Source organism: Macaca thibetana, chromosome 9 (genome assembly GCF_024542745.1).
Source record: "Macaca thibetana thibetana isolate TM-01 chromosome 9, ASM2454274v1, whole genome shotgun sequence".
Lineage (NCBI taxonomy): Eukaryota > Metazoa > Chordata > Mammalia > Primates > Cercopithecidae > Macaca > Macaca thibetana.
In genome coordinates this window covers 32,662,969-32,679,252 of record NC_065586.1, presented here as the reverse complement: position 1 = coordinate 32,679,252, position 16,284 = coordinate 32,662,969, and the positions used below count along the sequence as shown (strand labels likewise).

At 38.2% G+C, this 16,284-nt stretch overlaps 1 protein-coding gene across 2 annotated transcripts in view; it reads left to right on the top strand.

Moving 5' to 3' along the window:
• Positions 1–16,284, top strand: part of ITGB1 (integrin subunit beta 1) — a 59,503-nt gene that overhangs the window by 31,151 nt on the left and 12,068 nt on the right. For both annotated transcript variants that reach the window (XM_050804698.1, XM_050804697.1), the window contains exons 6-11: positions 751–989; positions 3,110–3,265; positions 4,110–4,205; positions 4,506–4,595; positions 6,114–6,254; positions 6,427–6,626. In XM_050804698.1, the coding sequence (XP_050660655.1) occupies positions 751–989; positions 3,110–3,265; positions 4,110–4,205; positions 4,506–4,595; positions 6,114–6,254; positions 6,427–6,626 (922 nt within the window). The remainder of the gene's footprint in view (positions 1–750; positions 990–3,109; positions 3,266–4,109; positions 4,206–4,505; positions 4,596–6,113; positions 6,255–6,426; positions 6,627–16,284) is intronic.

Here is a 16,284-nt window from a genome sequence, read left to right as displayed (position 1 = left end):
TCACAGCTCTGGAGGTGAGAAGTCCAAGATCAAGGCAGATTGAGCATCTGGTGAGGGCCCTCTTCTGGGTTCATAGATGATACCTTCTTGCCATGTACTCACATAGCAGCAGGGGACAGCAGCTCTCTGGGGCTTCTTTGATGAGGTCACTGTAGGAGTCTATTCTTACGTTGCTATAAAGAAATATCTGAGACTGGGTAATTTATAAAGAAAAGAGATTTAATTGGTTTACAGTCCTGCAGGCTCTACAGGAAGCATGGCGCTAGCATCAGCAAGGCCTCTGGGAGGCCTCAGGAAGCTTCCAATCATGGCAGAAGGGAAAGTGGGGAGCAGGCTTCTCACATGGTGGGAGCAGGAACAAGAGGTGGGGGGAGGTGCCACACAATTTTAAATACCTGATTTCAGGAGAACTCCCTCACTATGTCACTCACTCACTATGTCTGACCATGGCTTGGTCAGAATAGCACCAAGCCATGAGGGATTGATCTGCCCCCTTGAGCCAAATACCTCCCACCAGGCCGCACCTTCAACATTGGGGATCACATTTCAATATGAGACTTGGGTGGGGACAAATACCCAGACTGTGTCAGTCACTAATCCTATTCATGAGGGCTCTGCCTGAATGGACAGATATTCAGTCCGTAGTAACCAATATGTGGTAACATAGATGAATTTTTTAAAGAATGCAAATCTCTGTCTTTCCATCTATCCTTCCATTCATTCATTTATGTACCATTTTTTTCTTTACAGGATTTGGTTCATTTGTGGAAAAGACTGTGATGCCTTACATTAGCACAACACCAGCTAAGCTCAGGAACCCTTGCACAAGTGAACAGAACTGCACCAGCCCATTTAGCTACAAAAATGTGCTCAGTCTTACTAATAAAGGAGAAGTATTTAATGAACTTGTTGGAAAACAGCGCATATCTGGAAATTTGGATTCTCCAGAAGGTGGTTTTGATGCCATCATGCAAGTTGCAGTTTGTGGAGTAAGCACATTCATTTCCTATAAGGGGATATTGTTTCTATTATGTGTGTGAATTTTAAGTGTGATTTTACTATGTTAATAGAAAAATTGATCTTAATTTTCATAATTTGATTATCTTAGAGAAGTAATTTAAGTAAATCCTTAAATTGCCTGTATACAGGTGCCTTTATAAAAGCATATTTAATCTTTATGCAAACCAGGCAGTTAGTTTATTCATGCACGCTTTTAAAAGCCAGAATGCTAACCATTTGAAACAGTGGGGCAACCTCCCTGTACTGTAGCTGGTGGTCTGGATTTTAGAAAAGCCCTTGTGTCTTAACTTTCTGGTTTTGTACCAGAGATAGAATTGATGTTATTACCTGAGGCATCACCAGGAACCTTGAAATTGCTCAAAGGGAGGGTGTCTTGTATCATTTTCCTTTGGTCAGTTTTCTTCTCACTGTCTTTGAAAGACACATCTTTCACATCTTTTGAATTAGTAATTCAAAAAGAAATAACTTTTTAAGCTCTAGTTTTTAAGCTATATGAATAGATGTATTTTGAGAAGTGGTATAATATTTGTAATTTTAATTGTAAGATTTTTAGTAGCAAGCCCATCCCTATTGGATCAGTAATTGGCATTTTATGATCCATGTAGCAGCAGCATATTTTGAGATGACACTTTAATGGTGTGGCTGAGGCTGAAACTAGAAAAGATTGTGAGGTCAAGTTTGTCCTGTGTACCTACTCTTGTCTCATTTTTGTTCCATCCAGTGCCCCCATTCTCTAGATGACCTTCTTTGATTTTAGAGGCCTCTTAATGGTTATTTTTCAGTCAATTTTTGCTAAGGTGCTAATTGATGCCCAAAATAATAAGTGAAGGAATATGGATAGTAATACAAATTTTTCTATCACCACTGATGCTGGGCAATTTACTTAGTCTCTCCAGGGCTGTTTTCTTTTCTTTAAGAAGGGATGATAATAGTTATCTACCTCATAGGTCTCTTGTGAAGTTAAAATGCATCAATCTCTAAAAGTACCAGTGAGCATTCGGCAAATACCAATTCCTATATTGTTGTTACTTTCGAGTTTTCACTAGAGTGTTTGCAATTTAAGGTTAGTCCCTGCTATTGTAGCCGAAGCAGGTAGCATTCCAGGTAGTGCCTAGCCTTACACCTCTTTTCTTGCTAGCCAGTGACATATGAACCAGTTAGCATCTCCTTGTGGAGAGAGCATTCTCTGGGCTGCCTCTAACTAGGCCTTAACCTGTGGGATTAAACAAGCCATAGCACCCTTGGTTGTGGCTATTTTTCTGTGTTGGTCATGCTGATCCACTCCTCTAGATGCAAAATGATTCATCACTCCACTTTTGAAAGATTGCCAGTATTAATTAATGTGATTACCACCTTAAAGGATTTTACAGTCTTATGAAGATCTAAACAGACGTATTAAATACATTAACTAAAGCAAGTAAATTCCTGTAGTCATAAGATTTTATAATTATAAATTACCATAGTGACAAAAAGATTTTACAGTTACTTTAGATTCTTATTGGAAAGGTCAAGAATAAAGTAAATGAGCAGATAAACAGTACTGATTGAGGAGTTAGAATGGGTGAAATTATCCTTAAACAAGATAATTATTTCTGTTATAAAAAAGGGAAGCCTCATATGGTGGGCTGATAAGGTGTATGGCATAGAATATAGAGCAGATGGGTGGATGGGGACAAGACAGCAGCAGTGGGGTAAAGTAAGAATAGGCTGAGACACTTTCATTTATTCAGCAAATGTTCATCGAGCGCTTACTGCTTGTCAAGCAGTGTGCTGGCTTGCTAGCTGCTGGAGATACGATGATAAGCAGAACCAAACCAAACCAAACAACAACAACAACAACAAAAAACAGTTTTTAAAAAGAACTGAGAGAGATGGATGGTCAGGCAAGATATGGTTGTACATGGGATGGAAGAGCTTCATTCACTGGGCTTTGTGCATTTCTCAGCAAGATAATTAGCATTGTATAAAGAGAAGACACAGAAAAAACAGAATTAGGTTAAAATACAATGGTGGCCTGTATGAAAATTAAAGGATTTTTGTTGAATTACCGTGAATAGTGTTTTAAAATTGAAATCCTTTTCTTTTCAAGTCACTGATTGGCTGGAGGAATGTTACACGGCTGCTGGTGTTTTCCACAGATGCCGGGTTTCACTTTGCTGGAGATGGGAAACTTGGTGGCATTGTTTTACCAAATGATGGACAGTGTCACCTGGAAAATAATATGTACACAATGAGTCATTATTATGTAAGTGCTTAGTTCCTTACATAGCAAATGTGTTTATGTTGGATTTTAATGTTTAATACTAAGAGTTTGTGGGTGACTGGCTTGGGGTTTCTCAGGGTTTGAGGTTTTGCTATTTTGGTAAGTAGGGGTCCTGATTGAAAGTGCAGGAAAGCTAGTGTTGCTGTTTGTGAAGATGTGGCTTTGTATTTGCTTCCTTCTGCTCAGACAAGGGCCTCACTGGGGTGAGAAAGGGATGCCCAGATGCCACTTTCACTCTTTGCCTCAACTCCCTGCCCACAGCATTTGGTAGCACAGTCAGTACTATTTCTAAATAAATAATTTATCTAGTCTCATACTCTTTGTCTTATATGATTTTTAAAAGCAGTCACTCTGCCTTTATTGAAAAGAAATATTGGCAAAAGCATTCAGGTTCTAGAAGAAATCCAAATGGGAAATCTTGGTCTTTTTCTTAAGTTGTAGATAGTAGAATATTTGATTACTGACTATTCTTTAATTTCATTGTCCCTATATTTAATATACATAGATAATCTTACTATTTAAAACCTTTTGAATATGGAATTTTTTGTTCAAACATGAAAGAGAAGAGGATTAGCAATTCATGTATACACACTACTCACTTCAGCAGTTTATATTTGATATTATTATTTGAAAGCAGTCTTGTAATCTAGTTATATGTATGCAAGAGATGTACTCTAACTATATATAAATTACATATGTAATCTAGTTATCTAAAGCAGTCTTGTAATCGAGTTATGTATAATCTTGCATGTATGACTAGATTGAAAAATTAGAATAGATTATAAGGGTGTATTTACATACTAAAATATATTACTTGATTTCTTAGGATTATCCTTCTATTGCTCACCTTGTCCAGAAACTGAGTGAAAATAATATTCAGACAATTTTTGCAGTTACTGAAGAATTTCAGCCCGTTTACAAGGTAAATGTGTGAGATAAAAAGAACAAAATTCTAAATATTTTTGGTTGAGTTGTTAGAGGCAAATCATGTCTGAATTGAAATGTGGGAAAATGCCACCAGATAGGCAAACCGAATTTTACAAAAGTGGTTTATATTAACTTTTAATTACATATTATAAAACTGGTTTCTAGGTTTGACTCCTAAAGTTAGTTAGGATGAGACATATGGGAACTGGCATTTAAAGATAAAAGTTGCTCAGTAGATGCTAATTGGTTGAATGAATAGTAGATGTATTTTACATGTTTTATCTTTTAATTGCAGGAACTGAAAAACTTGATCCCTAAGTCAGCAGTAGGAACATTATCTGCAAATTCTAGTAATGTAATTCAGTTGATCATTGATGCATACAATGTGAGTACATCTTAAATAAGATCAGTTTTGGACAATACCCTGTTGAGAATACTTTCTTCAAAGAAAGTGAAACTTCCTTCATACACACCTTAGCGAGCCCAAAGTACTACAGAAATCTTAAATCTTAAAGGCATATTCTGATAGAATAGATGACTTTTCTGATAGAAAAGTTGTGTTTTTTTTTTTTTTTTTGGCCAATTCTTTTCCCATATATTCAGAGGATATAGGTTTCTATTCAGGAGGTACACATACACTCATATATACATATACCATAAAATACATAAAAATGTAAATATACGTGTGATTTGCCTATTTCAAAAAGATTTATAGTGTTGTTTTCTCCTCACAGATGGGAGGAAGTTGAATTGAAATTAAAGAGGAATTGGCTTCTCCTTTTTGAGCATAATTCAGTGTACTTCAGTCACACTGAGTTAGCCTTAATTAGTGATCATTTAAATAATCTGAAGGCAATTGTAATATTATGGTAACCCTTGTGTGCCTCGTGCACCGCTTTCAGCCCCCATCCCCCTAACCCTTTGGCAGCTTGAATTTTAGACATTTTTACCTCATGTCATGGGGGTACCATAATACTTTGGAAAGGCCTGACTCGGAGGGGTTTTTACAAAGGTTTTTAAGGTTTTACTGGTTCCACAGCTTTTCCATTCTCCCCTGTTAGATAATTTTCCTAACCCCTGTTCTTTCAGGGGTGTGAACAAGAGATAGCTTGCCATTTTACCCTTCTCCATTTGTCCTGAATAGTCTCATACGTTAAACAAGCACTGGTTTGAATCCTTGGGGGATTTTGGGTTTTTTTGTTTGTTTGTTTGTTTTGGCTGGGCTACAATGGTTCCTTAAGCAAATTTGTTCCTAGACTGCATAGTTGATTGTTTACCCTAGTCTGTAGTTAGCTGGAGAGGTAGAACTGCAGAAATGCCATTTTGCCAATGGGGAAGACAGCATTTATTTCACTTTTTTTTTTTTTTTTTTTACATGGAGTCTCGCTCCTGTCTCACCCTCCCGAGTAGTTGGGATTACAGGTGCATGCTGCCACGCCCACTTATTTTTATTTTTTTATTTTTTATTTTTGTATTTTGGCAGAGATGGGGTTTCACTGTGTTGGCCAGGCTGGTCTCCAACTCCTGAGCCCAGGCAGTCCACCTACCTCTGCCTCCCAAAGTGCTGGGATTATAGGCGTGAGTTACCACGCCCAGCCTGTTGCACATTCCTAAGACTTCTGATCAGCAGCGGCCCTCCACACTGTGTGATCCTGAGTATTTTAACTCAGCGGTTAAAACACGAATACTCTTTTCAGTTGTGTATTTTATTTTACAGATTGGATCCTTATTAATTAAAACCTATTTCTCTGGCCTCTGTGTTTTCTAGTTGCTCAATTGGATTTGGCTTGTAAATATTTTATTGAAATATATTTTTTTCTGAATAGTTTATTTATCCATTGGTTTTATGCATTCAAGTAGATTTTGTTTGACTTTTCCTGTGTATAATTAGGCATTCTTTTAGTCCCTTTCCTCAGAAGTCATTTTGGAAAACGGCAAATTGTCAGAAGGAGTAACAATAAGTTACAAATCTTACTGCAAGAACGGGGTGAATGGAACAGGGGAAAATGGAAGAAAATGTTCCAATATTTCCATTGGAGATGAGGTATGTTGTATAATATAATGTATGAGGTATATATTTTCTGTAGAAAACATTGGTTATTTATAAGCAAAGTTAGTTTGTACTTTGAGAAACATTAAAATAAGTGAGCAACTTTTTGAAATATTTTTTAGTAGATTTAAATTGCTTAGTTGTTAATCTTTTTTTTCCCTTCAAGGTTCAATTTGAAATTAGCATAACTTCAAATAAGTGTCCAAAAAAGGATTCTGACAGCTTTAAAATTAGGCCTCTGGGCTTTACGGAGGAAGTAGAGGTTATTCTTCAGTACATCTGTGAATGTGAATGCCAAAGCGAAGGCATCCCTGAAAGTCCCAAGTGTCATGAAGGAAATGGGACGTTTGAGTGTGGCGCGTGCAGGTAAGCTGGGCATTGTCAGACAGTGACATAGCTACATTGGTTTAGAGAGTACAGGCAGGTCATATTTTGGGACATCCAGAGAATATCTCTCTATTTGGAGCAAATATTTTTTCCAACCACGGTTGCTCACCACAAGATCAGTTTGATGATCTTGTGTGTGATATTTATATAAAGTTCCTTCCTGCCTTTTTTTCTTAAAGTGATTACTCTTTAAAATAAAAGATTTTATAGCCATGGAAGAAGTATATTCAACAAGTTGTCAAGGTAGTGTTTCTCTCATGTGAGAGCAATCTGAATTTATTAGAACAAAATAAGCTTATGTAAAATATGTTTATAGAAAAATAAAAACATCAAACCGGTGATGGTGATTTTGTTGGGGGAATGGAATTATGAAGCAATAGAAGATGTTTGTCTTGTACTACATGTACTTCTGCATTGTTGGAATTTAAAAAAAATAAATATGTGTTGTAAAATAAAAAAGAGAAAATGGTATTTTCAGCATGTAGTGTCTAATACTAAGAAAACTAACAAAATTACTTCAGATTTTATTTTCACACTGTGGTTATTTTTTGTAATTGAAAATTAAAAACTGAGTATACTTTGAATACAGCTTTCTCCGTAAAAGAATAGGAAGAGGGGAGAGTGTTGAATCCAGTGTTAGCCCCAAATGACTAGGCTTAGAAGGCTGTTGACCGTGAAATAAATACATGGCTGTAGCTCACTATCAGTTTTTAATTGTCTGTGCTAAGTAATAATTTAAATGTTAGAATTTTTTTATCTTCCATGTTGTACATATCCTGTTTTAATCATGCAGGCCCATTTTTAGTAAATGTCATTTAACCAAAAAGATTATCTTGAAAATACTTTGCCTTTCTTTCCTTTATATTTTTACCAGATACAGAATCAGTGCAGTCAGTGTCCGTGAGCATTATGTGTTCTAAAAATACACAGGGAACCTGAAAAGTCTGCACCTGTAGGATAAATTTGTTTTTAAATAGTATACTAGTTATATTTTTAAGTGGTATGCACGGTATGTTTTTCTTCAACTTCCATACACTTTTTTGCATGTGTAATTGTATTTTTTTAGGCTAACAGACCATTGCTTTAAATTTAGACAGTTCATCTGGAATAGTAAATGTAATAGCATATACTATTTGAAAATGTAACTAATGTACTCTTTAAGTTTATTCTGCCTTTCCACATGTGTCATTCACTATTTATTGCTAGATTACATTTTCATCTTGACCAAAATGGTTACTTTCCTGAATAAATTTTTTTCCTAGACTCTTGCACATATTCCGTATGAACTCAAGTTCATACGGAACTGAAATGTACATGTTTGCCTGTGTATATTTGTCCATGCTGGCACATGTGTGTACACTTTACTACATGTCTGTGACATGTGGCATGGACACTCCCACCTAATAGATTGGTAGCTTGAAGAGATTTTTTATAGTTTTATTTCCTTTCCCAGTTTTTCTCTTTTAAATTATTTTCCCCTCCAAGATTCTTCTTCTTCTTCTTCTTTTTTTTTTTTTTTATTATACTTTAAGTTCTAGGGTACCTGTGCACAACTTGCAGGTTTGTTACATGTGTATACATATGCCATGTTGGTGTGCTGTACCCGTTAACTTGTCATTTACATTAGGTATATCTCCTAATGCTATCCCTCCCCCCTCTCCCCACGCCCTGGCAGACCCCGGTGTGTGATGTTCCCCAGCCCGTGTCCAAGTGTTCTCACTGTTCAATTCCCACCTATGAGTGAGAACATGCGGTGTTTGGTTTTCTGTTCTTGCGATAATAGTTTGCTGAGAATGATGGTTTCCAGCTGCATCCATGTCCCTACAGAGGACATGAACTCCTCCTTTTTTATGGCTGCATAGTATTCCATGGTGTATATGTGCCACATTTTCTTAATGCAGTCTGTCACTGATGGACATTTGGGTTGGTTCCAAGTCTTTGCTATTGTGAATAGTGCCGCAATAAACATACATGTGCATGTGTCTTTATAGCAGCATGATTTATAATCCTTTGGGTATATACCCAGTAATGGGATGGCTGAGTCAAATGGTATTTCTAGTTGTAGATCCTTGAGGAATCACCACACTGTCTTCCACAATGGTTGAACTAGTTTACAGTCCCACCAACAGTGTAAAAGTGTTCCTATTTCTCCACATCCTTTCTAGCACCTGTTGTTTCCTGACTTTTTAATGATCGCCATTCTAACTGGTGTGAGATGGTATCTCATTGTGATTTTGATTTGCGTTTCTCTGATGGTTAGTGACGATGAGCATTTTTTCATGTGTCTCTTGACTGCATGAATGTCTTCTTTTGAGAAGTGTCTGTTCATATCCTTTGCCCACTTTTTGATGGGGTTTTTTTTTCTTATAAATTTGTTTGAGTTCTTTGTAGGTTCTGGATATTAGCCCTTTGTCAGATGAGTAGATTGCAATAATTTTCTCCCATTCTGTAGGTTGCCTGTTCACTCTGATGGCAGTTTCTTTTGCTGTGCAGAAGCTCTTTAGTTTAATTAGATCCCGTTTGTCAATTTTGGGTTTTGTTGCCATTGCTTTTGGTGTTTTAGTCATGAAGTCCTTGCCCATGCATGTGTCCTGAATGGTATGACCTAGGTTTTCTTCTAGGGTTTTTATGTTTTTAGGTCTAACATTTAAGTCTCTAATACATCTTGAATTAATTTTGTATAAGGTGTAAAGAATGGATCCAGTTTCAGCTTTCTATATATGTCTAGCCAGTTTTCCCAGCACCATTTATTAAATAGGGAATCCTTTCCCCACTTCTTGTTTTTGTCAGGTTTGTTAAAGATCAGATGGTTGTAGATGTGTGGTATTATTTCTGAGGGCTCTGTTCTGTTCCATTGGTCTATATCTCTGTTCTGGTACCAGTACCATGCTGTTTTGGTTACTGTAGCCTTGTAGTATAGTTTGAAGCCAGGTAGCGTGATGCCTCCAGCTTTGTTATTTTGGCAATGTGGGCTCTTTTTTGGTTCCATATGAACTTTAAAGTAGTTTTTTCCAATTCTGTGAAGAAAGTCATTGGTAGCTAAATGGGGATGGCAATGAATCTGTAAATTACCTTGGGCAGTATGGCCATTTTCACGATATTGATCCTACCCATGAGCATGGAATGTTCTTCCATTTGTTTATGTCCTCTTTTATTTCATTGAGCAGTTTGTAGTTCTCCTTGAAGAAGTCCTTATCCCTTGTAAGTTGGATTCCTAGGTATTTTATTCTCTTTGAAGCAATTGTGAATGGTAGTTCATTCATGATTTGGCTCTCTGTTTGTATGTTATTTGTGTATAAGAATGTTTGTGATTTTTGCGCACTGATTTTGTATCCTGAGACTTTGCTGAAGTTGCTTATCAGCCTAAGGAGATTTTGGGCTGAGACAGTGGCGTTTTCTTTTTTCTTTTTTTTTTTTTTATTATTATTATTTTTAATTTATTTATTATTATTATACTTTAAGTTGTAGGGTACATGTGCATAACGTGCAGGTTTGTTACATATGTATACTTGTGCCATGTTGCTGTGCTGCACCCATCAACTCGTCATTTACATCAGGTATAACTCCCAATGCAATCCCTCCCCCCTCCCCCCTCCCCATGATAGGCCCCGGTGTGTGATGTTCCCCTTCCTGAGTCCAAGTGATCTCATTGTTCAGTTCCCACCTATGAGTGAGAACATGCGGTGTTTGCTTTTCTGTTCTTGTGATAGTTTGCTAAGAATGATGGTTTCCAGCTGCATCCATGTTCCTACAAAGGACACAAACTCATCCTTTTTGATGGCTGCATAGTATTCCATGGTGTATATGTGCCACATTTTCTTAATCCAGTCTGTCACTGATGGACATTTGGGTTGATTCCAAGTCTTTGCTATTGTGAATAGTGCTGCAATAAACATACGTGTGCATGTGTCTTTATAGCAGCATAATTTATAATCCTTTGGGTATATACCCAGTAATGGGATGGCTGGGTCATATGGTACATCTAGTTCTAGATCCTTGAGGAATCGCCATACTGTTTTCCATAATGGTTGAACTAGTTTACAATCCCACCAACAGTGTAAAAGTGTTCCTATTTCTCCACATCCTCTCCAGCACCTGTTGTTTCCAGACTTTTTAATGATCGCCATTCTAACTGGTGTGAGATGGTATCTCATTGTGGTTTTGATTTGCATTTCTCTGATGGCGAGTGATGATGAGCATTTTTTCATGTGTCTGTTGGCTGTATGAATGTCTTCTTTTGAGAAATGTCTGTTCATATCCTTTGCCCACTTTTTGATGGGGTTGTTTGTTTTTTTCTTGTAAATTTGTTTGAGTTCTTTGTAGGTTCTGGATATTAGCCCTTTGTCAGATGAGCAGATTGCAAAAATTTTCTCCCATTCTGTAGGTTGCCTGTTCATTCTGATGGTAGTTTCTTTTTCTGTGCAGAAGCTCTTTAGTTTAATTAGATCCCATTTGTCAATTTTGGCTTTTGCTGCCGTTGCTTTTGGTGTTTTAGACATGAAGTCTTTGCCCATGCCTATGTCCTGAATGGTACTACTTAGGTTTTCCTCTAGGATTTTTATGGTATTAGGTCTAACATTTAAGTCTCTAATCCATCTTGAATTAATTTTCCTATAAGGAGTAAGGAAAGGATCCAGTTTCAGCTTTCTACTTATGGCTAGCCAATTTTCCCAGCACCATTTATTAAATAGGGAATCCTTTCCCCATTTCTTGTTTCTCTCAGGTTTGTCAAAGATCAAATGGCTGTAGATGTGTGGTATTATTTCTGAGGACTCGGTTCTGTTCCATTGGTCTATCTCTCTGTTTTGGCACCAGTACCATGCTGTTTTGGTTACTGTAGCCTTGTAGTATAGTTTGAAGTCAGGTAGCGTGATACCTCCAGCTTTGTTCTTTTGACTTAGGATTGTCTTGGAGATGCGGGCTCTTTTTTGGTTCCATATGAACTTTAAAGCAGTTTTTTCCAATTCTGTGAAGAAACTCGTTGGTAGCTTGATGGGGATGGCATTGAATCTATAAAATACCTTGGGCAGTATGGCCATTTTCACGATATTGAATTCTTCCTATCCATGAGCAAAAGACAAGAACCACATGATTATCTCAATAGATGCAGAAAAGGCTTTTGACAAAATTCAACAGCCCTTCATGCTAAAAACGCTCAATAAATTCGGTATTGATGGAACGTACTTCAAAATAGTAAGAGCTATTTATGACAAACCCACAGCCAATATCATACTGAATGGGCAAAAACTGGAAAAATTCCCTTTGAAAACTGGCACAAGACAGGGATGCCCTCTCTCACCACTCCTATTCGACATAGTGTTGGAAGTTCTGGCTAGGGCAATTAGGCAAGAGAAAGAAATCAAGGGTATTCAGTTAGGAAAAGAAGAAGTCAAATTGTCCCTGTTTGCAGATGACATGATTGTATATTTAGAAAACCCCATTGTCTCAGCCCAAAATCTCCTTAAGCTGATAAGCAACTTCAGCAAAGTCTCAGGATACAAAATTAATGTGCAAAAATCACAAGCATTCTTATACACCAGTAACAGACAAACAGAGAGCCAAATCAGGAATGAACTTCCATTCACAATTGCTTCAAAGACAATAAAATACCTAGGAATCCAACTTACAAGGGATGTAAAGGACCTCTTCAAGGAGAACTGCAAACCACTGCTAAGTGAAATAAAAGAGGACACAAACAAATGGAAGGACAGTGGCGTTTTCTAAATACACAATCATGTCATCTGCAAACAGGGACAATTTGACTTCCTCTTTTCCTAATTAAATACCTTTTATGTCTTTCTCCTGCCTGATTGCCCTGGCCAGAACTTCCAACACTGTGTTGAATAGGAGTGGTGAGAGAGGGCATCCCTGTCTTGTGCCAGTTTTCAAAGGGAATGCTTCTAGTTTTTGCCCATTCAGTATGATATTGGCTGTGCATTTGTCATAAATAACTCTTACTATGTTTGAGATACGTCCCATCAATACCTAGTTTATTGAGAGTTTTTAGCATGAAGGGCTGTTGAATTTTGTCAAAGGCCTTTTCTGTATCTATTGAGATAATCATGTGGGTTTTGTCTTAGGTTCTGTTTATATGATGGATTACATTTATTGATTTGCGTATGTTGAACCAGCCTTGCATCCCAGGGATGAAGCCAGCTTGATCATGGTGGATAGGTTTTTGATGTGCTACTGGATTCAGTTTGCCAGTATTTTATTGAGGATTTTCGCATCAATGTTCATTAGGGATATTGGTCTAATATTCTCTTTTTCTGTTGTGTCTCTGCCAGGCTTTGGTATCAGGATGATGCTGGCCTCATAAAATGAGTTAGGGAGGATTCCCTCTTTTTCTGTTGATTGGAATAGTTTCAGAAGGAATGGTACCAGCTCCTCTTCGTACCTCTGGTAGAATTTGACTGTGAATCCATCTGGTCCTGGACTTTTTTTGGTTGGTAGGCTATTAATTATTGCCTCAATTTCAGAGCCTGTGATTCGTCTATTCAGAGATTCAAGTTCTTCCTGGTTTAGTCTTGGGAGGGTGTATGTGTCCAGGAATTTATCCATTTCTTCTAGGTTTTCTAGTTTATTTGCATAGAGGTGTTTATAGTATTCTCTGATGGTAGTTTGCATTTCTGTGGGGTCGGTGGTGACATACACTTTATCATTTTTTATTGCGTCTTTTTGATACTTCTCTCTTTTCTTCTTTATTAGTCTTACTAGTGGTCTGTCAATTTTGTTGATCTTTTCAAAAAACCAGCTGCTGGATTCATTGATTTTTTTTGGAGGTTTTTTTTTTTTGTCTGTCTCCTTCAGTTCTGCTCTGATCTTAAGTATTTCTTGCCTTCTACTAACTTTTGAATATGTTTGCTCTTGTTTCTCTAGTTTTAATTGTGATGTTAGGGTGTCAATTTTAGATCTTTCCTGCTTTCTCTTTTGGGCATTTAGTGCTATAAATTTCCCTCTACACACTGCTTTAAATGTGTCCCAGAGATTCTGGTATGTTGTGTCTTTGTTCTCGTTGGTTTCAAAGAACATCTTAATTTCTGCCTTCGTTTCGTTATGTACCCAGTAGCCATTCAGGAGCAGGTTGTTCAGTTTCCATGTAGTTGAGCGGTTTTGAGTATCTTAATCCTGAGTTCTAGTTTGATTGCACTGTGGTCTGAGAGACAGTTTGTTATGGTTTCTGTTCTTTTACATTTGCTGAGGAGTGCCGCACTTCCAAATATGTGGTCAATTTTGGAATAAGTGTGATGTGGTGCTGAGAAGAATGTATATTCTGTTGACCTGGGGTGGAGAGTTCTGTAGATGTCTATTAGGTCTGCTTGGTGCAGAGCTGAGTTCATTTCCTGGATATCCTTTTTAACTTTCTGTCTCGTTGATCTGTCTAATGTTGTCAGTGGAGTATTAAAGTCTCCCATTATTATTGTGTGGTGAGTCTAAGTCTTTTTGTAGGTTTCTAAGGACCTACTTTATGAATCTGGGTGCTCCTGTATTGGGTGCACATATATTTAGGATAGTTAGCTCTTCCTGCTGAGTTGATCCCTTTTCCATTATGTAATGGCCTTCTTTGTCTCTTTTGATCTTTGTTGGTTTAAAGTCTGTTTTATCAGAGACTAGGATTGCAACCCCTGCTTTTTTTTGTTTTCCATTTGCTTGGTAGGTCTTCCTCCATCCCTTTGTTTTGAGCCTGTGTGTGCCTCTGCACGTGAGATGGGTCTCCTTTATACAGCACACTGATGGGTCTTGACTCTTTATCCAATTTGCTGATCTGTGTCTTTTAATTCGGGCGTTTTGCCCATTTACATTTAAGTTTAATATTGTTATGTGTGAGTTTGATCCTGTCATTATGATGTTAGCTGGTTATTTTGCTGGTTAGTTGATGCAGTTTCTTCCTAGCATCAATGGTGTTTCCAGTTTGGCATGTTTTTGCAGTGGCTGGTACTGGTTGTTCCTTTCCATGTTTAGTGCTTCCTTCAGTAGCTCTTGTAAGGCAGGCCCGGTAGTGACAAAATTTCTCAGCATTTGCTCGTCTGTAAAGAATTTTATTTCTCCTTCACTTATGAAGCTTTGTTTGGCTGGATATGAAATTCTGGGTTGAAAGTTCTTTTCTTTAAGTATGTTGAATATTAGCCCCCACTCTCTTCTGGCTTGTAGAGTTTCTTCCGAGAGATCCGCTGTTAGTCTGATGGGCTTCCCTTTGTGGGTAACCCAACCTTTCTCTCTGGCTGCCCTTAACATTTTTTCCTTCATTTCAACTTTGATGAATGTGAAAATTGTGTGTCTTCAAGTTGCTCTTCTCGAGTATCTTTGTGGCATTCTCTGTATTTCCTGAATTTGAATGTTGGCCTGCTTTGCTGGGTTGGGGAAGTTCTCCTGGATAATGTCCTGAAGAGTGTTTTCCAACTTGGTTCCATTCTCCCCAACACTCTCAGGTACACCAGTGAGACATAGATTTGTCTTTTTACATAGTCCCATATTTTTTGGAGGCTTTGTTCCTTTCTTTTTACTCTTTTTTCCTTTAAATTTCTCGCTTCATTTCATTCATTTGATCTTGAATCAATGATACCCTTTCTTCCACTTGGTCAAATCGGCTACTGATGGTTGTGCATGTGTCATGTAATTCTTGTGCCATGGTTTTCAGCTCCATCGGGTCATTTAAGGTCTTCTCTATGCTGTTTATTCTGGTTAGCCATTCGTCTAATCTTTTTTCAAAGTTTTTAGCGTCTTTGCGATGAGTTCAAACATCCTCCTTTAGCCCGGAGAAGTTTGTTATTACCGATCATTTGTAGTCTTCTCTCAACTTGTCAAAATCATTCTCCGTCCAGGTTTGTTGCATTGCTGTTGAGGAGCTGTGTTCCTTTGGAGGAGAAGAGGTGTTTGATTTTAGAATTTTCAGCGTTTCTGCTCTGGTTTCTCCCCATCTTTGTGGTTTTATCTACTGTGGGTGTCTTTGATGATGGTGACGTACAAATGGGGTTGTGGTGTGGTTGTCCTTTTTGTTTGTTAGTTTTCCTTCTAACAGTCGGGACCCTCAGCTGCAGATGATGGTGACATACAAATGAGGTTTTGGTGTGGATGTCCTCTCTGTTTGTTAGTTTTCCTTCTTTGTTAGTTTTCCTTCTGACAGTCAGGACCCTCAGCTGCAGGTCTGTTGGAGTTTGTGGGAAGTCCACTCCAGATCCTGTTTGCCTGGGTGTCACCCGTGGAGGCTGCAGAACAGCAAATATTGCAGAACGGAAAATGTTGCTGCCTGATCCTTCCTCTGGAAGCTTCATCTCAGAGGGGCACCTGGCTGTATGAGGTGTCAGTCGGTCCCTACTGGGAGATGTCTCCCAGTTAGGCTACTTGGGGATCAGGGACCCACTTGAGCTGGCAGTCTGTCCGTTCTCAGATCTCAAGCTCCATGCTGGGAGAACCACTATTCTCTTCAAAGCTGTCAGACAGGGACGTTTAAGTTTGCAGAAGTTTCTGCTCCCTTTTGTTCAGCTCTGCCCTGCCTCCAGAGGTGGAGTATACAGAGGCAGGCAGGCTTCTTTGAGCCACGTTCAAGCTTCCCGGCCGCTTTCTTTGCCTAGTCAAGCCTCAGCAATGGTGGACGCCCCTCCCCCAGCCTCACTGCCGCCTTGCAGTTCGATCTCAC